This window comes from Cervus canadensis, chromosome 9 (genome assembly GCF_019320065.1).
Source record: "Cervus canadensis isolate Bull #8, Minnesota chromosome 9, ASM1932006v1, whole genome shotgun sequence".
In the NCBI taxonomy this organism is placed as follows: Eukaryota; Metazoa; Chordata; class Mammalia; order Artiodactyla; family Cervidae; genus Cervus; species Cervus canadensis.
In genome coordinates this window covers 58,950,678-58,975,860 of record NC_057394.1, presented here as the reverse complement: position 1 = coordinate 58,975,860, position 25,183 = coordinate 58,950,678, and the positions used below count along the sequence as shown (strand labels likewise).

Below are 25,183 nucleotides of genomic sequence, written 5' to 3'. Positions count from 1 at the left end.
TTCCAAGGAATAAGCGTCTTTTAATTTCATGGCTGCATTCACCATCTGCAGTGATTTTGGAGCCCCAAAAATAAAGTCAGCCACTGTTTCCACTGTTTCCCCATCTATTTGCCATGAAGTGATGGGGCCGAATGCCATGATCTTAGTTTTCTGGATGTTGAGCTTTAAGCCAACTTTTTCACTCTCCTCTTTCACTTTCATCAAGAGGCTCTTTAGTTCTTCACTTTCTGCCATAAGGGTGGTGTCATTTGCATATCTGAAGTAATTGATATTTCTTCTGGCAGTCTTGATTCCAGCTTTTGCTTCATCCAGCCCAGCATTTCTCATGATGTACTCTGCTTATAAGTTAAATAAGCAGGGTGACAATATACAGCCTTGATGTACTCCTTTCCCTATTTGGAACCAGTCTGTTGTTCCATGTCCAGTTCTAACTGTTGCTTCCTGACCTGCATACAGATTGACTTATTTATTCCCCATAATAAATCCAATGAGGTAGGAAATGGAGGCATAGAAAGTTTAAGTAGCTCACCTAAGTGTTGGAGTTAAGATCTTAGGCCAGGAATTCTGGCTCTAGGCTTCCTGCTCTTATTCACCCTACTAAACTTTCTCTATCAATGCAAAGGATTAAAATGCTGGAAAAGCAGAATATTGTGATTATTAATGCTAAAATAACTTAGTGCCACAGCACTAAGGGTAACTTCCTCCATGTGGGTATTCCTGATAAGAACAGGATATGAATAGATAAGTTTTGTATAGGCCAGTTTGTCCTTTACTAGGAACATATGGAAATGGAGTGTGTGTGTGTGTGTGTGTGTGTGTGTGTGTGTGTGTGTGTATCCTTTTTAATTTTATTTATTCATTTTTTGGGGAGATTGGTTTTGTCTAGCTTTGCTCTGGTTAGAGAATTCTTCACCAACACAACCAGATGCTATTCAGTCCATCTCCTGTAGTGTTTAAGTCAAAATCTCTGTAATGCTGTCTGGTTCTGGAATGGTAGCTTCGGTAGGGAGAGGTGTAGTCAATTTTGACGTGTTTCATATTAGTCTCCACAAAAGTGGGCACTAGATGTTTAGTCCCCTGAAGCACATACTGCACTCTTGAAGATGAGTCCTGATGTTGTGTCCTATTTATTCAAGTGCTTCTTCACCATCATGGATATTTTTACCTACCCTACGGTTAACTTCCTTCAATTTTTTTTTTAAACATGATATGGCATTTAAAAACATCTGCATCCTGGTCCCCTTCTGAATATTGTCTAGTTTGTATGTATCTTTCCTAAAATGAGGCACTTAGAGTTGAACACAGAACCAGCTATACTCCTGACCTCCAAATTCATATACCTACTTGCTTCCTCCTCATTCGTTTCTATTTGCCACATGTTTAAAACTGAACCCTTGATTTCAAAATCATTCTTCCTCTAATGTTTGTATCTCAGGAAATGACACCTCTATTCACTTAGTTGCTTGCTCTGGTCAAAATCCTTGGTGTCATTCTTGATTTGTATCTTCCCACACACAAGTTCCAGTCTAGCAGCAAATCCTATTGGAATCACTTTGAAACTATATTGTCAATCAAAGGCCTTTTTACTGTCTTCCCTGTTGCTGCCCCACCTAGGGCACTAACATTTCTTGCTTGGATGACTGCAGTAGTCTCCAGACTGGCCTCTCTGCCTCCACGCTTGCCCTCTTACAGACTGCTTTCCCTACAGAAACTAGAGTGATTCTCTTACTTCATGAATCAGATCATGTTAATTGACTCTCCAAAGATTTCTCACTTGTCTAAAATTCCTATCATGGTTTCTCATTATGACTGCTGGGTCACAAACTAGTCCCAAATGTGGCAGTTTACAACAGTCATTTTATTAGGCTTATGGATTCTCTGGGCTGTTTTGGACAAGACATAATTTGTGTCTGCTCCAGTGTCTGAGGGCTTAGCTGAGAAGGTGTGATGGCTGGGAGCTGGAATCATCTGAAGGCGTATTTAGTCATGTGTCTGGCGTGTGAACTAGAATGACTACAAGTTTAGGACTGCAGACTTGGAGGTGGGAAGAGGGTTTCCACGTGCCCTTTACATGTGGCTTGATTTCTCTCACAGCATGGTAGCCTTGGAAAGTCACATGCAAGGTTATGGTTGCAAACATGAATGTTCCACCAAACAAGACAAAGACATGTCTTCTTTTTCTGAACCAGTCTCAGAAAACATAGTCATTTCCATCACATTCTACCAGTCTAAGCAATCTTAAGCCCATTCAGATTTAAAGGAAGGAGACAGAGGCCCCACCTCTACATTGAAAAGTTACGAAAGAATTTTGGGGCCATATTTGTAAACAAGCCACGCTTGGCCCCGAAAGTTCTGTATTACCTGGCTCCCAGTTGCTTCTCCCATCTGATTTCTCATCACTCTTCCCCTTGATAGTTTAAGTCTTTTTATCGACTTGCTTGTTTTTTGGAACTGACCACCTATGTCTCTGTTTCAGAGTTTTGCTGCTCCCTCTGCCTGGTAAGCTCTTTCTCTAGATATCCATATTGTTTGCTTTCTTCCTTCATTTAGTTCTTTGCTCAAATATCCATCTTCTCAAACGAGTCTTCCTAATGGCAGGTTGCCTCTAACCACCGTCACTGTCGCTTTCTTCCCTGATTCATTTTCCTTCATAGCATTAATCACTGAATGAATGATAATGTTTTACATTGTTTGTTTATTATTTATTCCCTGTTCCATGTTGAGTCACTGGCATTTTTTTTTTTTTTTACTGAATGAATGGTTGAATGAAGATGTGACTTAACCAGAACACACATTGCAACTGTATGACTATTTCTTTTTTTTTTTAAATTAATTAATTAATTAATTTTTTTTTGTCATACATTGATATGAATCAGCCACAGATTTACATGTATTATGATACTATCACATTTTATAAGAGGGTAAAATAATGTTGGTGTTTTTACAAGTTCCATTGTACTGCTTTATTTCATGGAACATTTTTGTGTCATCTTAAAACTTGAAGATTTTACAGTAAATTTACCTTTCTGGATCATTTAATGGGAAATTAGCCTTTTCCAAAAAAAAAAAAAAAAACAAATTCCTAGAATTCCTACTGTTTATTCACTGTTTAGGAAATTACCAGCTTATTCTTGCCTTACCTCAGTTTCCTCTATGTGGTAGTAGGCAGGCTGTCTGAATCCGTGATCTCTCAAGCATGTAGCTTTAGCAAACAATAATGTGATCAGGTATCTGAGAAGATACCATTTCTCGGTAATAGCAATCACATTTCCTCTTACCAGTAGGGACCAGCTGCATTTTAGTTGTTTTGTGAGCATTTAAATGAGACTTACTATGTGCCAGAAACTGTTCTTGGTGCCTTGCAAGCATTAAGCCACTTAATCCTCATAATAATGCTAAGGAGTAGATGCTGTCATTTAACCCCATTTCACACATGGGGAAACTGAGGATAAGTCTTATTGGAGTAGTTTGATCATGGCCACCTAGCTATAAGGGGTAGAGCTGGGCTTCCAACTCTGGAAGTCTGGCTCTGCTTTTATTGTTCTGCAGTATTTTCAGAAAGGGCTTTAAACACTTCTTTTATGGGTCTGCTGAAGATTTAGGACTGATTTACATTCCTGAGGATGTTTCTCTCTTTGACTTTAAATGAGATGTTCTGATTTACGATTTGGTTCATACTCCATCTCTCTGCTGCATTTTCTTGTAAAACTTTTAGTGGGAGTGTTGATCGAATGACTTGCGGGTGATGGTAGGATAATTAAATTAGACGTTGACAGTTGGAGATCAGAAGTTTGGTGAAGGTATTTTTTTGTTTGTTTTTGCACCTCACTTTTAATCGTTAACATAGAGGATGAATGGGTTAACCTGATCATCTTCAGAAGTTTCGTTTTAGACTAATTTGAACCATTCCTCCCTCCAAACCTGTATCAGAGATTCCCACAGAATATTTATTAATAATTTACTTGCTTGGATTTTATTTCCATTTCATTTCCTCAGTACACCAGCAGGTGGAGGCACAAGTCATTGGTAGAAAATCCAGAGGAGGAAAAAGAAAGAAGCAACCAGAGAACCAGTCTCTGGATGTCTGAATGCCGTTTGTGTTTTTAAGTATATTGCTATGTGTGTGCATGTGCTAAGTCACTTCAGTCGTGTCAGACTCTTTTGTGACCCCTGGACTGTGGCCTGCCAGGCCCCTCTGTCAGTAGGATTTCCCAGGCACGAAAACTGGAGTGGGTTGCCATTTCCTCCTCTAGGGGATCTTCCCAATCCAAGGATCGAGCCTGTGTCTTCTATTTGGCATGGAATTCTTTACTACTAGTGCCAGTAGCAGATTATTTAAAACATTTAAAGCTATTTCATTTTATATTTCCAAGTTTTTCCAGATTGTTCAGTACCAAAAACATATGAGCATCCTGAAAGATTAATCTAGGTATCTCAAGGGATCAAGACCCTTTCATCACATCATGAAAACAGTTACAGGCTGCACTTGCTTCAAGTACCCTTTGCCCTCACGTTTCCCTGCTGAGAAATATGAGTTTCCAACCAGAACGCTCAGAACTCAAAGGATGTTATTTTCAAGCCCGTGCCTCCGCAAGTGAAGGGCCGCCAAGTGTGTATGACAGAGTTCAGAACCGCAGGCCAGCGTGCCACCTCCCCACCTTCTCGGGCAGAATGATGGATTAAATCATCCTGTAGAGGATGAATCACCTTCACACACCTCGGAAACAGCCACTTCTTTCTGAAATGCTGCAACTCATATAGACAGTTGCATTTGGGGAATATACACATTTATGTTTCTGTCAAGTGTTTATAAGCGAAGTTGCCCGCATGAGCCTCCTGGTTTTGATAGATGTTTCCCTAAATTATATGAACAGTCAATGTCAGAGTACATGAGGATTTTATATAATCCAGGCTGTTTTACCGAAGAGTTCTAGATGCAGTCTTTTTATGGCCACAAATATAATAAGTGAATCTATATTTTACTTTATAGGGAAATTTATGAATGTAAACAAAATATTTAACTAGCTGTTCATGTACATTTGAGTGTTTACAGTTCTACTGGGAACATAATTTAGCTTCGAATAACTTTAGGCTGAATGAAGAATCTGGACCCCAACTGTAAACAGAGGCCCAGTAGGAAGGAAAGAGAAGCTGGGTATAACACCACTGGGGTTGTTGTTCAGTCACTAAATCATGTCCGACTTTTTGCGACCCCATGGACTGCAGCATGCCAGGCTTCCCTGTCCTTTACCATCTCCCGGAGTTTGCTGAAACTCACATCCTTTGAGTGGGTGATGCCATCCAACCATCTCATCCTCTGCTGCCCGCTTCTCCTCCTGCCCTCGATCTTTCCCAGCATCAGGGTCTTTTCCAGTGAGTCAGCTCTTCGCATGAGGTGGCCACAGTGATGGGGAACCCAGGTTATTTCTCCAGCCTGACATCTGAGAGAGTTGCCTGGTGCTTAGTGGGTGGAGCGGTGGCCGATTTTGGCCATGGGCGGAAACCAACATGGGTGGCTGGCGATGCTGTCCTCTGGGCATTCGGCTCATTCACAGCAGCAGCTCCATCAGACGCAGGGCTGCAGGGAACAGGGGTGGCAGGAGCACGTCTTAAGGCCTCAGTCATCTGGGCTAGAGCTCCCAGCAGGATTCCTCGTCTCGCTGTGAATGAGAAGCTAGGCAGACCGTGAGACAGAAGACCAGAGGGAAAAAAGAGAGTTCAGACCCCCAGTGCAGTGACTGACAGGCTCCATGAACAGCTGACGAGACCCAGGGGCAGCAAGGCTGGGTGATGGGATGGAAGGATGGGCTGTAACTTGTTTGCGCCGGGATTGTCTCAGACCATGCGGATAGCAGAGTCTTTGCAAGGGCAGGCCACTAGTGTCTCCCCAGACAGTCTGGACTCATCAAGATCTGACCAGCATGGGCCGTCCGCCCAGTTCAATAATCACTTGCCACAAGTGGCCGCTGAAATTTAAACGAGTTAAAATTCAATACGATGAAGAATTGAGTTCCTTGGTCACATTAGCCATGTGTGGCCAATGGCTATTGTACTGGGCGGAGAAGCTAGACAGCAATTATCCCAGCCTCACGGTTCTGGTGAGACTAGAAGGAGAGCTGGGCTGGCTGTGTTGAGGGCGGTCAGCGACTCAGTGTCCCTGCTCGTCACATTTACCGGGAGACTGGGTTCTCAGCAGTTTTCCTCGCTTGCCCGGTTCATGACAGTCAGTCTTTTATTGACTCATAGAAGTATCTCAAAGTGGACCAACACACTCTATTATTTATTATAAGATATTTGAAAAATGTCTAGTAGCAAGAACTCCTGGGAATTCCCTGGAGGTCCAGTGGTCAGGACTCCAGGTCTTCCAGTGCCAGGGTGGGGTTTGATCCTTGGTTGGGAAACTAAGATCCCAGAAGCCTTGGTGGGTGGATCTTTATTTATTTATATTTTTTGTTAAAGATTTTTTTTTACGTGGACCATTTTTAAAGTCTTTATTGAATTTGTTATAATGTTGTTTCTGTTTTATGTTTAGGATTTTTTTTTTTTTTTTGGCCACAAGGCTTATGGGATCTTAGCTTCCCAACCAGGGATTGAACTTCCCCTCCACACTGGAAGGGGAAGTCTTAAATGGACCACCAGGGAAATCCCTTGATCTTTAAAAAAAAAAAAAAAAAAAAGAAGAGTTCCCAAGGCTACAAGGTTTTCTGTAGGTCTGGGGAATTTCTAAAGGTTCCTCTGCTGTTCTAGCCAGCATCTTAAATTTATAGTCTTTGTATTCAGTCCTATAACCTTAGAGGTTTTGCAGCAATGGTCATGGTAAAATCAGCCTGCTCTTACTCCTAAACTTTCCTGAGAAATGATTCAGCTATTTTCATGATCAGTAATTCGTTCTTTAGCTACACTCAGGCAAGAAGCCAGTAATTCCTTTAAACTCCTTTGACTGCTGGCCTCCCCTGGAAAATCACTGCTGTAGAAATTGGTTTCCAGGTCCTGTGATGTCTTCAGAGGCAGCTGATGCTCTTATTCAGTGACTCAGTCGTGTCTGACTCTTTGCATCCCCATGGACGCAGCACGCCAGGCTTCCCTGTCCTTCCCTATCTCCTGGAGTTTGCGCAAACCCATGTCCATCGAGTCAGTGACGCCATCGAACCATCTCATCCTCTGCCGTCCCCTTCTCCCCCTGCCCTCAGTCTTTCCCAGCATTAGGGTCTTTTCTAGGGAGTCAGCTCTTCGCATCAGGTGGCCAAAGTATTGGACCTTCAACTTCAGCATCAGTCCTTCCAATGAATGTTCAGCATTGATTTCCTTTAGGATCGAGAGTCAGTCTGTGGTCCCAAGCATCAGCTTTCCAGAACAGGTGCTCCAGGTCCCAGGGAGAGTGGAGCAAATATGAATGAATGTCCCTAGAATTACATAAGACCTGCCCTCAAAGTGAAATGCACTTGCATGTTTTGGTCTACATTAAATAATATTTCAACTTCATTAGAGTAATTTGTTATGCAAATGAATTCTGTGGGAAACATTATTTAGAAGCTGAGAATCTAAGATTTCCCCTCAAATTTATAAACATAGGATTAGATGTTCTTGCTTTTCTCAAAACCAGTTCATATGCATGTGTGATGTTAGCTTCTACCTTAATTATGATTCCTTAGACAATTTATGATTCCTGAATCCTGCCTGTTTATGACTGCATCCTCAATGAGACACTACAGTGGGCAACATTTATCAAACCCTCTTATACAAGACTCTGTTCTAACTGCTTTACATGAATTATTGTATTTATACTTCATAATTATCCTAGGAGGTAGTTATATTAGCGTTCCCAACCTACAGATGAGGAAATGGAAGTGTAGAGAGAATGATTTGTCTGAGGTCATGTAGTCTGTGAAGGAAGTATGATATAACATTAAAATACATGAATTTTAGGTTTACAGCTGAATGGATTTTTTTGTGCACACACTCATGTTACTACCAACCAGATCAAGGAATAGAACGTTTCTGGCTCCTCTGATGGAGCTTTTCATGCACATTCCCAAGGCAGTAACTCTTCCCAAAGTAACTGCTATTCACACCTCTTTCACCTCTGAGTATATCCTGTATCTGAACTTCATATAAACGGAACAGTACGGCATATCCTCTTTGGTGCCTGGCTCACTGTTTTGTCTGTGAGTTTCATCCATGCTGTTCATTCTATCTCACTTCTGTGTAGTTATTTCATTTATGAATTTGCCAAAATTTATTTATCTACCCTACAGTTGATGGACATTAGGATGAGTTCAAGTTTTGGCTTTTGTGAATTCATTCCCACATTTTTTGGTGGGTGTAACACTCTCTTCTGTGTGCCATATACCCAGGAGTAGAACTGTTAGGTCAAAGGTGATACTATGGTAAGTCTACCATGCTATCCTGCAGTACCACTCCTGGGCATGTATCCAGAGAAACCCATAATTCTAAGAGGTACATGAACCCCAGTGCTCAGAGCAGTGCTATTCACAATAGCTAAGGCATAGAAACAACCTACATGTCCATTGACAGAGGGATGGATAAAGAAGATGTGGTGTATGACGGAATACTACTCAGCCATAAACAAGAATGAACTGTCGTTTGCAGCAACCTGGAGGGACCTAGAGATTACTATACTCAGAGAAGTAAGCCAGAAGAGACAAAAATCATATGGTACCACTTACATGTGGAATCTAAAAAAAGATACAAATGAATTTATTTTCAAAGCAGAAACAGACTCACAGACATAGAAAACAAGCTTATGGTTACCAAAGGAGATGGCAGGGGTGGGGGAGATAAATTAAGAGTTTGGGATTAATGGATACACAGTACTCTATGCAAATAGATGAACCATAGGGGCTGGATAGCACAGGCGATTACACTCATGTCTTATAGTAACCTATAATGGAAAAGAATCTGAAAAAGAATATACATATGTATATAATTGCCCAGTTGTGTCTGACTCTTTGTGATCCCATAGACTGTAGCCCACCAGTCTCCTCTGTCCATGGGATTCTCCAGACAAGAACACTGGAGTGGGTTGCCGTTTCCTTCTCCAGGGGATCTTCCCCATCCAGGGATCAAACTCGAGTCCCACATTTCAGTCAGCTCTTTTTATTGTCTGAGCCAACAGGGAAGCCCGAATAAGTATAAACACATACACATACACACGTATAACTAAATCACTTAGCTGTATACTTGAAACTAACACAACATTGTAAATTAACTATACTTAAATTAAAATGTAATTTTTAAAAACTAAAAACCAGGTGATGGATCTAGAATATGATTGTCAAATTTTCCGACTTCACTGCTACCCATTGTACACCAGCCACTACATCAAAACAGGTGACATTGGCTGAGTGGTCTCTGTGATGTGCCAGACACTCTACAAAGCTCTGTTTTTCTAAACAGGCTCTTGATAAAATTGAGAACTTTTTGTATGCTTAACTAATAACCACATGGGAAGTTTTGTATTTGCTCAACAAATAATCCAGTCTTTTAAATGATCATCAACTAGTTGATGTATTACAATGTATGTGGAACATTTAGTAACTTCCATCCATCTGTAAAGACCATCATAATATCCACCTTTGACAGACTTCTTTTGCTTGTGGAAATGTATACAGTAAAAGTAGAGGTAGCAATTGATTATGAATTTACTTGTGTCCTGTAATTAGCTAAGGAAGAAACAAATCCATTGGAGACTACCAATTTCCATAGTCTACACAGGCACAGGAATTGATTGCAGACCTGAATTTGCTGAATAAAAAGTGAAGCTAGCTAATCTCAATTTGTATCTCATCGAGTAAATGTCAGCTATTGATTTCTGTGGCTGACTGCTGATGAGGCCACGTGTCTGTCATGCTGTGAAGGCAGCCCAGCACAATCACTGTGCAGTTTAATTAGGTGTGGGCTAGTCATTTCACCTGCTTGAGGAAGATGAAATATTTAGCTATAGTGGCAGGAAAAACTTCAGCCAGCTGCCTGTCCTATAAGCCTCTTTCAGATGCTTATTCATCTCAATTCCTGTCCATTGATTCTTACTGTTGGCTGTGGTACAGAGGAGCCCTTTTCTAATGTGATGATGGAAGACAGGGCTAAAACCGACTTTACACGCTACCTGCATTCTCCCAAGCTTTCTTGAACTCTTGACAATGCCGTGTTACATGGTAGGGTAATGACTTGACCTGTGCGTTACAGAACAGTTTTCCACAATGTGTCTGCTTTTCTTAAAGAGTAATCCATGCTGCCTTGCTCAGATGGTATTTCTATAGGATTTGACAAGTTGTGATGCCTTCTGACCTGCTGTAACACAGAATACGTAATCTTGCCCTGTACTCCAACAATGTAAAAAGTAACCAAAAGGAACAGTGAACATCGTGCCTTCTTTATCAAAGGAAATACTAGAACCTCTTTGGTTTCGGTCTTCTCCCCTAAAATGAGGATAACAGTACCTACTTTATAGGAATTTTGTGATAGCTAAATGAGATAGCACATATAAAATGCTTAAAGCAGCATTTTGCCCATAGTTAGCACTTAACAAATATTTATTACAACCATCAGAAACATTTTTCATTTCCCTCTTGCCTTGTTTAAATCGATGTGTCAATAGTTTGTTATTCCAAATGTTCTTTTTTTTCTTTTTTTCCTTTCTGTTGGTGTAATTCACTTTTTACATCTCTCTTGGTTGGCTATTATTTTTTAAAACTAACTTTTCAAGTACACAAACAATATTAAAGTCCCCCAGGGGTTGCAATTTCTTTGACAGTTGTATAAGCCTCTGATTTACCAAAAAAAAAAAAAAAAAAAACCACACCAAAAAACAATGGTTTAGCAGAAGCATTTTTTACAGTAGTTCTTCTAACATTAGTTTTCCTGATGGTTCAGATGGTGAAGAATCCACTTGCCAATGCAGGAGATGCAAGTTTGATCCCTGGGTTGGGAAGATCCCCTGGAAAAGGGAATGGCAGCCCACTCCAGTATTCTTGCCTGGGAAATTCCATGGACAGAGGAGCCTGGCAGGCTACAGTTTGTGGGATCACAAAGAGTCGGACACAACTGAGCAACTAACCCTTCCACTTTTCTAAAGGTAGATTAGTCGATCATTTTGTCTTAGGGCTATATTTCAAGGCAGCAGTGAACTTGACAGTCACATGCAAGGGTTAGACTCTAGTAATAATAAATTCACTCCTTCTTTAGTTCAAGAATTCTCTGGAAAACACACAGAGATTTGGCGGCCCACTGTCTCCTGCTTTGGTGAATGGTAATGTGCCACTTAGGCCTGTCGGCCGCCCGCTCTGCGCCCGGTGCCCTCCCATCAGCCCCGGGTGCTGTCATGACACCCTGCCAGAGGCCTGAAGTGATAACGAGGCGGGTGACCAGCTTCTCTCTCAGGCCAGTGTAGCTGGGGAGGTGACTGACAGACATCTGTAAGCCATGAGAGAGAGACTTCCAGAAAGGATGCGGCCTGAAGGTATTTTCTTTCCAACCTGGAGCCAGGAAAACCTCTGGAACTCCTTCCGTGTCAGGACCGGAAGGCAGTTACAGACATTGACAGATCTTCTGGTAGACATATTGGGTTGGCCAAAAAGTCCTTTCAGGTTAGTACATAACATCTTACAGAAAAACCTGAATGAACTTGGCCAACTCAATATTTTATAGAAGGTGTCTGCTCTAGTCCAGCTTCCCCAGTGGCTCAGCAGGTAGAGTACTCACCTGCCAATGCAGAAGACGCAATAGACTCAGGTTCGATTCCTGGGTCGGGAAGATCCCCTGGAGAAGGAAATGGCAGCCCACTCCAGTATTCTTGCCTGGGAAATCCCATGGACAAAGGAGCCTAGCGGGCTGCAGTCCATGAGGTGGCAAAAGAGTCAAACATGACTTAGACAACAACAACAACGTGGTCTAGTCCACGCTTAGTTTTTAGTTCTATTTCCTGCCACCTTCCTGCTTGTATTCCCTGTCCCGGTCTCTAGGTCTGCCTCCCCTTAAATGGAGATGAGACAGCCATATAGACAATACCCAAGCCCTGATCCCAAGCCAGAAGCCTGGCCTACCTCTCAGCTGGCCCTGAGGCTAGATTACACTTGTGTGCGTGCTTAATCATTTCAGTCGTGTCTGACTCTTTGCGATCCCATGGACTGTAGCCCGCTAGGCTCCTCTGTCCATGGGATTCTGCAGGCAAGAATAGTGGAGTGGGTTGCCAAACCCGCCTCCAAGGAATCTTCCTGTCCCAGTGACTGAATCTGCGACTCTTATGTCTCCTGCATTGGCAAGTGAGCTCTTTACTGCTAGCGCTCCCTGGGAAGCCCTGTGTAACTCCTGGTAAGGGAATGGACACCTGGAATGTGCCTGTTATCTATGCACCTGAGTCCTTGTCCCCGAGCACCCTGCCTCCTCCTTCTGGTAGCTTGGTTTTCCATGTAGGCTTGTTGTCAGGGAGAGAATGGGCTGGCCTTATGGAAACATGTATTCTGTTCCTGTGCAAATTAGGCTTTGCATTGCGGAATTTTGGCTTGCTGTTTTGGTTTTATACCTCAGAATCATGAGGTGGCTTGAAGTGATTCTGCTATTCAGAAAAGGGTCTGTTTTCATAGTGCTGAAGAATCAGGGATCTGAATCTGTCTCTCTGAGGGCTGGACCCTGTATGATGATAAGTTGACAAAGGTAATGAATGCAAGTCCCAGGGTCTCCTAGCCTCTGGTCCTTCCCCAGGCAGTATGCAACCACGATCTCTGTCTTGCCCATGTCAGAGCTCTTCCTAATTAAATATCTGCATTGGCTGATGATGTAGTAATAACTGACAGCCGTCGGGCTCTTCATGTATACAATGATGCTGCGATCCTGAGAAGCAGGCAGCATTAATGTCTTCTGCATGTAAGAAAACTGAAGTTACTTAAAGAAGTTACAGTCTAGGGAGCGGTGGAGCCTCAGTGCCAGACCGCATCTTCTGGGTTCAGGGCATGTTCCATCTTGCCTTACCGCCTTTCCTTTAGCTTGTTAGTTCTTCATTTTATTAGGTCGATAGGTCTAGAAAGCCAAGTACTTAAAAACCCATTTTGGTAGTTTCTCTGCTCGAATCACCAGGAGCGGATGAACAATCTAAATGCATGTTCAGCCACTCAAAGATGTGATCTGTCCCCTGGCTGCGTGTCCCTCATCCATCATGCATGCTCCTAATAGAGGTGGCAGCCTCGCACAAAGGGGCGCTTTGCTTCCACTCTCAGCGCTGCTTCCTTTGAAGCATGCTACTGTTCAGGGCCCTGTTGAGATTTTGATTAAAAAAGACAGATATTGTGCCACTTCCATTAATGTTCTATTTCTACTGTAGCAAAATGTAGGCCCTTGCAACTTCCTCAGGGGAATTTAATTTTCCATGTCTGTTGGCAAGTTCAATTTTGAGTTTTACATAAAACACTAGAAAACAGTCAGCTGGCCTGGTCAGAGGTTATGCTTGTGATTCAGTGATTCTTTGAGGTCACTTTAACCCTTTTGCAACCCTGTCCCCTCTTCTGAATTTCAAAAACTGCTAGCTTTCTCATGTAAAAGAAAACCACTTTTATAAATATAAAGGGCCTAAGGTATTTAACTTTCTTTTGCCCTCCTCTCTCTGGTTATGGTAATGCCATTTGATTTTTCTTTTTTTTTATAATGTTCCCTAAAGGTAACAGAACCTCTGCAGGCTGAGAAATGATGAACATCTATTTTGAAAACGCCCAACGTATGATGACGAAAGTCAAGATAGCTCATTATATACCTGAGCAGCTTTAAAATGCTTCCACTGATGGTATGCCTTGTTTATATCTATCTGTCTACATCTTGGTGGCCTAATCTTCACCTCACTCGATGTATATATAATTTGAAATAATTAATTCTGAGGCTTATTGAAGATTTATGGATTATCTGAATCTGCCTTCTTGTTTTCTTTTTTACCATTAAAAAATTATTTATTTATCTTTTGACCACAGCTAGAGGCATGTGGGATATTAATTCCCCAACCAGGGATCAAGCTCAAGTCCTCTGCGTTGGAAGCATGGAGTCTTAACCACTGGATTGCCAGGGAAGTCTCCTTTCTTCTCTCTTTTGCTACTCAATATTGTTCTTTTTTTTTTTTTTAAAAAACTCATTAGCACTTTTCTGGTGTTGAAACCAGAATAGGAGGGTGGAGAAAGTCAAACAGATACATTTGACTTCTTTTGCAGTTTGACCAAACCAGTGTTTTAGAAAAGTGTCAGATGAATCAAGCAACTGGCACACAATTTGGAGTTGCAGCTTCTATTAATTTTTTTCTGGGAGATGGGGTAGGGAGTAGATATGAATATTACCTTTCATCTCCTATTATGAACTTACTCCCTAAGGCGACTATTTTTTTTCCTAGGGTCCTAACTGTCATACTTACAATACCATGTATTTAACTGCCCACGTTCCCTTAAAAAGATAAACTTGGGAAATAAGTGAGCTAGATATTAAAGTTTGTGTTTTTAAAACAGCTTCAAGATTATTGACTTCAAGAGTCACATTTATAGACTCCATTTAACCGTGAATATAGATAAAACTGGAAGAATCCGGTTTTATGTCTTGAGTTTTTGTTGTGTTGTTTTTTAAACAGCTATCTTGACGGGAATCCATGCTTTCAAGGCACACCAAAGAATGACTTAGTGGAAACAAAAATGTTTCATACTTTTCAGTTTTAGTTACTAAAATTACTGTATGAGAAAAAGCTTGTAAAACACATGTTCCCTCAGCCCTAAAGCTTATCCACATTAGATTGGACTTGAAAACCCCTTTACAGAGCTTCCCTTCTTGCTAAGCATCTGCTCTGCCCTGAGGGGAAGGGCACAGCTGAGCTTGGAGACAGTTGGGGACCCAGGTGTCTGTCAGAAACCATCTCTTCAGTTCAGTTCAGTCCCTCAGTGGTGTCCGACTCTGTGACCCTGTGGACGGCAGCACGCCAGGCTCCCCTGTCCTTCACCATCTCACGGAGCCGGCTCAAACTCATGTCCATCGAGTGGGTGATGCCATCCAACCATCTCATCCTCTGTCGTCCCCTTCTCTTCCTGTCCTCAATCTTTCCCAGCATCAGGGTCTTTTCCAACGAGTCTGTTCTTCGCATCAGGTGGCCAAAGTATTGGAGCTTCAGCTTCAGTATTGGTCCTTCCAATGAATGTTTAGGGTTGATTTCCTTTAGGATGGACTGGTTGGATCTCCTTGCTCTCCAAGGGACCCTCAGGAGTCTTCGCCACAGTTGGAAAGGATTAATTCTTCAGCGCTCAACCTTCTTTATGGTCCAATTCTCACATTCATCCATGACGACTGAACTCTCCTCAAACACTCGAGTGTACGGTGGCCTGAGAAGATGATGGATTTCCCACTGTTTCTGAGAGTGGAGATGGTTGACTGATGGTTGAGATAACCTCTCGTGTAGTTTTGTGTGAACCTGGGCTGGGTTGGTTTGGAAATGGACAGTATACACTGTGACCTTCTTCCACTCGTATTTCCCTCTCCTGTTTCCTTTTGTTCTTCAGATCTGGTCAGATTAGGGAATATCAAAAGTCTGGTCCTTATGCAGCCCATCTGGAGAGAAAGCAGGGCAACTTTTTTTTTTCTGTCTGTCTAGGGCTTTAATGAGCATCTTGTTTCAGTAGGCTTTCAGGAAATTCTTGTTAAATAATGAGAGTTTATCAGAGAAGAGTGTTATGTGAATGAAAATTTTATTTGAATAGATTTAGTGCTCTTTTACATCCATAGTTTCTTTTAAAAATAATATGAGTATGATGAAGGCAAAGATCACACTTCTTTCTTGACCAATTCTGGGTGAAAGGGAAAGTCAATGCTTTACCACTTCTTCACCAAAGGACGAGGGAAAATTTAAATGATATTCTGTATAACTCGGTTACCCTTTGAATGTCAGTATGTTTTAAGTTCATTGTTTGTGTTACAAAAGCTTTGGCATAAATTGATTACTGTGGAGGAGACCGTGTTCTGGAGACCTGTAGAGCTTGTATTAGGTGCTGGGCTTGAACTTGGATAGGATGAGCTTGGCTTGGAAACCGTGTGATCCTCCACAAGGAGCAGTGACTTTGGGCTTTGATGATCAGTCTGTGTGACAGGCCTGGGCCCGATGTTCCATGTCGCTTCTAATCCTTGCAGACATCTGAAAGGAGACATCATTGTTCCGTTTGAAGACAGGAAAACATGCTCAGTGAAGTTAAGTGACTTGCCTAAGGGTATTGTTGTTGTTCAGTTGCTAAGCCATGTCCGACTTTTTGCAACCCCATGGACTGCAGCATGCCAGGCTTCCCTGTCCTTCACCATCTCCTGAAGTCTGCTCAAACTCATGTCCATTGAGTTCATGATGCCATTCAGCCATCTCATTCCCTGCCACCCCCTTCTCCTCCTGCCCGCAGTCTTTCCCAGCATCAGGGTCTTTCCCAGTGAGTTGGCTCTTTGCATCAGGTGGCCAAACTATTGGACCTTCAGCATCCAGTCCTTCCAATGAATATTCCACATTGATTTCCTTTAGGATTGACTGGTTTGATCTCCTTGCTCTTGGGACTCTCAAGAGTCTCAAAATCCTCACACTGGGATTTTAATCACTGTATGTTTGATTTGAAAGCCCAAATGTTTTTTCCTTTTTTCTCCACCCGTTTCTGTCTTTTTGGTAAAGCCAGCAGTCAAACTATTTATACTGTTTGGATCTGGAGTTTCAGACATACATCAATAAGCACAGCAGTAAGTGTATCACGCACCATTAAACAAAGTGTTTCCCACACATATCACTGAACACAGCCACACAACAACTGTGCGCCACTCAGCACAATTTTTCACACATATGTCAGTAACTGCAGTGTGTCCCCAGTGACTAAGGCCTCTTCTTGGATCATGGCCAGCTGCGTTTCAAAAGGTCAGGTGTCAAAAAAAAAAAAAAAAAGAGCTTCAGTAGTCTCCCCAGCAAGCTGGATGTGATTTGTTTTAACGTTTATTTTCTCCTTTTAAGGGATCTTGATTATCAGATGGTTATGCAGGCTTCTAGATACCCTGAAAAGTATCTGTAGGCCAAGTCAAACCATTATTGATCTGCATACCTGAAATTAATTACTCTGCCTTCCCAAGAGCTCTCTCTTAGCAAACTAGCCTTTAGGTTTATTCCTAAAGGCCAACATGGGGAGAATTTGGAATAAGAAAAGTTATGAAATCAATTATATTTATCATAAGGATATTTTCATTTATTGTTTTTCTTAGTTGTTTCAACTTTTGTTTTATATATTTTGAAGCCTGTACGCTAAGTCATTTCATTTGTATCTGACTCTTTGCAAGACTATAGACTATAACCCACCAGGCTACTCTGTCCATGGGATTCTCCAGGCAAGAATACTGGAGTGGGTTGCCATGCCCTCCTCCAGGGGATCTTCCTGACCCAGGGATTGAACCTGTGACTCTTATGTCTCCTGCATTAGCAGACAGGTTCTTTACTGCTAGTGCTCCTGGCAAGCCCATTTTGGTGAAATGCTATATAAATACAAACCAAGAATTGTTTTATCTTCCTTATGGATTGACCCTTTTATCATTACAAAGCCCCAATTTAATCTCTAGCAACATTCTTCCTTTTTTAAAAATTTTGGAATTTTAATTGTGGAAAAAACACATAGCATGAAATTTACCATCTTGCCATTTTTAAGGCTCCAGTTCAGTCATGTTAAGCATATTCACATTGTTATGCTATGGTTGTGCTGTTTCTTAAAATCTGTTTTGCCTGATGTTCATGTAACATGTGGTTTTCTTTTGTTTAGTGCTTGTATAGTATATCTGTTTTAATTTTTTTAATTTTGTTGTTTCTGTTCCTGTATTAGTATGTCCACTATAAGCAGCATAGTTTTAAAAAAAATGTAGCCTGGCAATTTTAGTCTTAGAATATGTAGTTCATTTTTCTTGGTATAATTAACTAGTTCATGTACTTAAGACTATTGTTTTACTATTTGTTTTCTCTGTTTTTCTTCTTTCACGCCATCTTTGGAACTAGTCAACACTTCAAAAAGTTGATATTCCATTTTCTTCCTTTATTCCTTTATTTACTTGCCTTTATTTATTTTATTAAAAAATAAAATAAAGTAAATTGTAACCAACGGCAAGTAAATAAAGGAGGAACATGGAATAGCAAGTTTTTGATATTGTTGATTAGTTCCAAAGATGGTGTAAAAGAGGAAAAACAAAGAAAACAAATAGTAAAATAGTAGTCTTTATTTTATTTTAGTATTTAGGGATTACAACATGCATACTAGACTTAATAAGAATCTACTATGAATTAGTACTTTTTCAACATTTCCTGGAAAATGTAAGCATATAGAACACTTTACATTGATCCCATTTGTTTGTGCTATTGTCATGTATTTTAATTTTGCATGTACTTTATAATTCTTAAGACACTATTCTTATGGTTTTATACAGTCAATATTTGTTTGGTTTGACATACCTACTTATATAGTCTATTACTGTTCATGCTTTCTTTCATTTCCATTCTTCCACCTGGAATCATTTTCTTCTGCCTAAAAAATTCACAATAGTAGTTATTTTACTCTAGACCTGCTGGCTCTGAACTCTCTGTATTTAATTTATCTAAAAGCATCTTTATTTTTTCTTCATTAAAGCAAAAACTCTATGACAGTATAATATACATACAGGAAAGGGGTCACATAATAAGCATCCAGCTCAGGGGATTTCTACAAACGGAATTCAGCTCAAGATACTGACCGTGACCGTGACCAGCATTCCAGGAGCCCTCACGCGCCTTTCCAGTCACTGCTCCCCCTAAAGCGAGCTCACCCTCCCGACTCTGAGATCGTGGATTACACTGGGCTGCCTTTGTGTTTTGTGTGTATGGAATCATATGTAAGATGCTCTTTTGAGGATAACTTCTTTTCTCAGTTATATTTGTGAGACTCACTCCTATTGTTGCATTTAGTCATAAAGAGTGGTTGCCAACCTCTGTGGCATTCTGTTGTGTGGATACACCAATATCCATTTATACATTTTACTATTTATAGACCTTTGGATAGTTGACAGTTTTGGTTGATTGATACAGTGCCATTATGAATATTTTTAGCACAGACTTCCTGTCCTTATCAGATGCAAAATCCATTCACTGTATCCCAGCAGCTCCAAAAATCCTCACCAATTCTGGCGTCAACTCCATGTCTAGAGGCTCTCCTCAGAATCATCTAAACGTGGGGGAGACTTGAACTGTGATACCTCTTGAAGCAAAATTCCTTAACAGTTGTGAACTTGTGAAACTAGACACGTTACTTCCAAAACACAATGCTTAGAATACAAAATACAATACAATACGTGTTTCCAAAATACAATGGTGTGGCAAGCACAGGAGAGACATTTCTATTCTGAAAGGGAGAAACTGGAAAGAAGAAAGATGATGAATCCAAAGCAAATTTGAAACCTAGCAAGGCCGGTTCCATGAGATCTTCAGGTTCAAGGACAATCCTTTGTGACTTGACTCTCCTCCCCCTGAGCTCCTGCGGGCAGCGGTGTTGCTCCCACAGTCCTGGATGGCAGCTCCGCCCCTGAGCCTCTGGCTCGGGGCCCTGCCTCCAAGGCTCTGGGTGACAGCTGGTCGCGAAGGTTCCAGTGACAGCAGCCTGGCCCTCTGAAGCCAAGGAGAAGACAGCTCTGTCCCCCGGGCCTGTGCCCTCTGAAGCTGCAGTGACAGTGGCGACCGCCCATCTCTGAATCACCTTCGGGTGTATTCATCCCTTTTCTTGAAGGATAAGGCACGTGTGTGTGCTCCGTCATGTCCAACTCTTTGTGACCCTATGGACTGCAGCCCGCCAGGCCCCTCTGTCCATGGGATTTGTCAGGCAAGACTACTAGAGTGGATTGCCATGCCCTCCTCCAAGGGATCTTCCCTTCCCAGGGATCGAACCCAAGTCTCTATGTCTCCTGCCTTGGCACTTGGGTTCTTCACCACTAGTGCCACCTGGGAAGCCCAGGATAAGGCATATTCACAGTGAAATAGCTCTATGGTTCTGTCTTGTAGAAACCCAGAAGCCCAGAAGCCTTCCTTCATTTTGTCCACTGTATCCTCTAGCCCAGCCTGGCAGTGTTTCTCCTGGTGTAATCTCGTCTCTGTTCCTGGCCTCTACTGAGCTGGCTGCTGGACAGTCTCTTTATGTGTGACTGTCCAGCCACACCTGTGGCTGGTGTGGGCACACCAGCATTTTCGGCAATGTGGATCGACTGAGGATCTACCATATCTTTAGTTTCTGGTTCTGTTTTGCTTAACAATTTTTTTTTTCTTTACTGTATCTCTCTCTTCTCACATTTCACTATAAGCAGTAAGGAGAAACCAGGTCATATTTTTTTCCTTCCATATGGATATCCAGTGGCCCAGACCATTTATTGAAAACATAAATCTTTTTGTAGTGAGTTGCCTCTTTGCACTGTTGCCTCTTTGCTATTGTTATTAATCAGGGGACCATGTGTATGTGGGTTTCTTTCTGACATCTCTGTTATATTCCATAGGTCAGTCTATTTTTATATCATTACCATCTTGACTCTCTAACAGGGGTTAATATAAGTAGAATAAGATCCCAGTTTTGTTCTTCTAAATTACTGCATTTACTTTTAACTCTTTTCATTTCCACAAGAGGAACTGGTGAATTATGTAAAAACAGTGGCTTGAATTTAATTTTGATTGTACTGAATCTGCAAGTCTTTTAAAAATATCTCTTATTCAGTGTTGAAGTCTTGCACATATTTCAGATTTAGTTCTAGGAATTTGATGTTCTTTGATGCTATGGTAAAATATATCTTTTCACATTTTTCATTTTTGTAGGTTGTTTCTGTTAGATATATAATTCCAAGTTGGCAGTTATTTTCTTTGAGCAAGTAACTGGATTTAAATTAAACATGTTATTCCATTATCTCCTAGATGCTATCATTTTATTTTTGCAAGTCCTGATTACGCAGAGCCGTTAATCACGAATCATGCGAGCTCCAAATCATCATGTTCTATTCTGCCCTCCAAAAGGAGGAACAGGTAAGGATTATCCTACCTGACGATATCATTTTATTTTTGAAAAGCCAGCATCAGTCCTCTTGTTGCTCCTTGAAGGTGATGTGTTGTATTTTATTTGACTGTTTTTTAAAGTTTTCTCTTTGTTTTTCATGGTTTTACTGTATCAGTCTCCAAAGATGTCCCTGTAATGAATCATCCTCCTAGTATTTTTGTTCTCCCCTTTGGGAAACAGAAAACAAACTGATTCTTGTAACTCACTCTCCTCCAATAGGGCACATCTGCTTTGACACTGTGATTTCTGGGGCTCAGGCGTAAGGCGTAAGTCTTGCTGCTTATCTGGCCCCCTGGGACGCTCATTCTTTGGATACACACTCTGAGAACCTGACTGTTAAGATGTGAAATTACTCTGGGACCATAATGCTTTTAGAGAATCAAGCCACATGGAGAGGCACTGGAAGATCAGTTCTGGGAGAGAGAAAAGGGGTGCAGGAGTTGGAGAGGGAGAGGAAGAGAAAGAAAGAGAAGTGAGAAGCCTGATGGAAGAGTGACTGGGCTTTTAGGCGGTCTGGCCTGGGCGAGATCTCAGATGACCGCAGCCCTGCCATTGTTTAATGGCTGTTGTGCAAGAGACCCTAAGCAAGAACTGTGTAGCTGACGTTGGTCAATCTACATACAGAGCTATGTGATCTGGGAATAAATTAAGACATCAAGTTATGGGGTGGTAGTTACATAGTAAGAGACAAATGGAACTGAAAATGATAACTAGAAGTAGGTATGATTGAAATAAAACCTTAATGCATGTGGCATCACCTTTGGGACTAGGAGGAAGGAGGATCCTGGAAGATCCTCAAAGGAACTGTTAAAGCAACTGGAAAGACAGGGAAGAGGCTATTACCAGAGGCTGGAGGAAGGGCAACGTGTGTTACGTACTGGCAGAAAATATAGAGTGACTGATGCCTGGTGTAACATGGACAATAGGAAATGTACCTAACGAAATAGTGTACCTGCATAAGGAGAGTTCCAGAAAGAATGTCAATAGTGCTAGTTGGTTATTTTTAGCCATGTATGATAAAATATTATATAAGAGCAGGAAAGAAGCTATAGAGGAACTTTTTCAGTTTCTAGCAGAAATTAGAGAAAATATAAAGGATCCAGGGCTTACTAAGTGTAAAAATAAAACTGTATCTTATTTCCAGCCTCTACATATGGCAAAGGCTCTCATCAGTCCTGGTCTCAGGATAGAGATTATCTCAAGGGTACAGCTATAAAGCACATTGTTAAGATTTCAGAATGATGTAAGGGTGCACTCCATTAGAATTAGACAAAATTTTTCTTGGAATTTTAAAGGTGTTATTCTTCAGCTTCCTGACTTTCAACACAGGCAGACTGGGGCCTGGAACAAAAAAGATTTCTGAGTGGAGTTTTGTCTAGTGGAGTGAATCCCACTACTGTCACAGGAAGCCCAAATCTTTAAGACAATTGTACTGACAGAAGCGTCATAAGCTCCGACCACAGTGGGTGGAAGTAGTTCAAAATGAAAAAAACCCTCTGGGTCCCTAATCTTATATAAGCAGGAAGCAGGCTGAGACTGCTACTTACCTGCAAACACGGATCATTTCTTGTGGAAAAAGAAAGTTTGCAATAATAATCAAGAAGGAGGAGACCCAATCCCGGAGGGTGGAACCAAGAGCCTTAGTAAACAACTCCCCAAACAGCCCTAATCAGGGAACTGGCAACATATGCCCGAGTGGATTTCAGAATTGCATAGGATTAGTGGCTGCTGCGTGACGTGACTCTTGTTCTCTCTGTCCCCAACCTGACCTCTGACCCCTGCTTTTGAGCAGCAGTGTCTGTCAGTTACAGTACTCTGGTGTTATCACAGGTATCGTGCTCTGGTGTGTTAAGCATGTGAGGTGAGTGATTTGTATTCGTAGGTCTTCAGATTGAGAGGAGCTATACTCGGGGTTGCACCTGAGGGCCCCAGGTGGCCCCAGTGGAAAAGAGCCCGCCTGCCAATGCAGTAGATGTAAGAGACACGGGTTCACTCCCTGGGTCGGGAAGATCCCCTGGAGCAGGACGTGACAACCCCCCCTAGTATTCTTGCCTGGGGAAGCCCAAGGACAGAGAAGCCTGGCGCGCTACAGTCCATGAGTTTGAAACGACTTAGCACACACAAGCCTTATTGACATTTGGGCCTTATTTAAATACTTTATGCTTGGCTTCTTGTCTTTGGAAGTGTCGGAACTAGCAGATATTTTGGGAGGAGTGTGGTTTACTTTCTTATACTTTTCTTTTGTCCAAGATCTTGTTTTGGCTGTTCCCAGATGCTTTTGATGCCTATAAAGAGATGTTTTTGCATTTTACTCATTTTATATTTGTTCTTAGAAGGAAGGTCAGTCTGATACAAGCTACTCTGTCATAGTCCAAGAAGTCTGAGTCTCTCGTGAGGATGCCTTTTGAGAACATGGTATATTATATTATATGTTATATATATTATATGTTACATATATTATATTTTATATATTATATATAATATAATATATAGCATAAGTTGTGTATATATTATTTATGTATAAATGAGTTTTATAATTTGTAAGAAATCTTTTAAACAAAATGAGGGTAACATTGGTCAAATCCTTTGATGAACAACCTACACTATTTTCTAAATGTATAGTATTCATCCATGAAAAGTGGATAAATCTGGATTTCCAGGTAATAAATTGCTTCTTTCCAGACTCCGCAGAGTTCACTGATGCCCTCGAAAAAAAAATGGTATTTAAATATCAGGAACAAACACTTAATTCAGTGACAGAAGGGAGGTTTATGCTATCCCTAACACTCTACAGTTTAGGGTTTTTTTGACAACTATCTTTGCCCATTCAAATATGATCAACTCTAGTATTAACAGAATGAGAACAAGGTATTGTTTAATACAGTTTATTTGCCTAAGGAAGAGAGTCATATGCATCCTAGCTTACAAAGCATGTTAATTTCAAAATCTAATTCTTCGAATTTGGATGTGACAAGCATAAAATAGCAAAGTATGCCGGTACTAACCCCCTCCTGCCTCCCTCTTTCTAGAAGAAGACTTCATTTCCTTTACTCATCATGTGTCATTCCATTACTTGTTCCAGACAAACTAGTCAGCAACCATAGTACTTCCATGGCTTCCCAGGTGGTGATAATGGTAAAGAACCTGCCTGCCGATGCGGAAGACATAAGAGACGCAGGCTCAATCCCTGGGTTGGGAAGATCCCTTGGAGAAGGACACGACAACCCACTCCAATATTCTTGCTTGGAGAATCCTATGGACAGAGGAGCCCAGCAGGGCTGCAATGCATGGGGTCACAAAGAGTCAAACACGACTGAGGTGATTGAGCATGTATTCCATAGCATGGAATCCATAGTTGAATTACAGGCAGGGGAATAATGAAATATTTAACGACATGGGTATCAATCAGTCAGAACATGACTGATCAGTGAGCTGCCTGATCAATCAGGAAAGGGATCAGACATGAGCAAGACACGGCTGTTCCTGACAGAGCAGCCCAACAGCAAGTTGGGTTACGGCCGCCATGTTTTTTTGACAGAGAAAAAGTAAGAAAATGAGAAGCTAAAACAATTCTCCTACCAGGTCATATTGCAGCATTATAGGATGGACTACATTTTTCTTTGTCTTAAAAAGTTTTATTCTGTTGCCAGATATTTCAAACAGAAATGGCCATGAGTGAAATGCTTTCTTAGTACAATTTATTTCAAGTTACAAAAGAATTTCAAAAGAAAAACTTTTCATCTTATCACACTCCTGCTTTTTTCTTGAAGGAAGTCTCCAGGGTAATGAAGTAGTGGGTGACTTCTGAGGAAGAGGAATGTGAACAAGGAGATAATTCGGTGTTTTCCTTTATCACTGAAATTGAAACAAAGTATGTGGTTGTATTAATGAAAAGAAAGCATCCAAGGCCAAAAAGAAAAAAAAAAAAGGAACTATGCTTCTCAAGATGTAGAAAAATATTTTCCATTTAATGAGATAATTTGCTTGAGGAAAATTTGAAATATTGAAAGGAAGAAAGATAAGTTAAATTATATTTTGTGTGGTGGGAGGGAGTAGAAATGGGGTAATTTGTCATAGAATCAGGATTTTGTGGCTCGGAG

The 25,183-nt window shown here is 41.2% G+C and overlaps 1 protein-coding gene and 1 non-coding gene across 2 annotated transcripts in view; one reads left to right on the top strand and one right to left on the bottom strand.

Annotated features, from left to right (window-relative positions):
• Window positions 1-25,183, top strand: part of LOC122447277 (protocadherin-8-like) — a 41,938-nt gene that overhangs the window by 7,050 nt on the left and 9,705 nt on the right. Inside the window, 2 exon segments of the mRNA XM_043477791.1 lie at window positions 11,286-11,400; window positions 20,945-21,052. Of these exon segments, the coding sequence (XP_043333726.1) occupies window positions 11,286-11,400; window positions 20,945-21,052 (223 nt within the window).
• LOC122447682 lies at window positions 20,936-21,075 on the bottom strand. The gene has a single exon (XR_006271341.1). It is a non-coding gene; the product is annotated as a U8 small nucleolar RNA (small nucleolar RNA).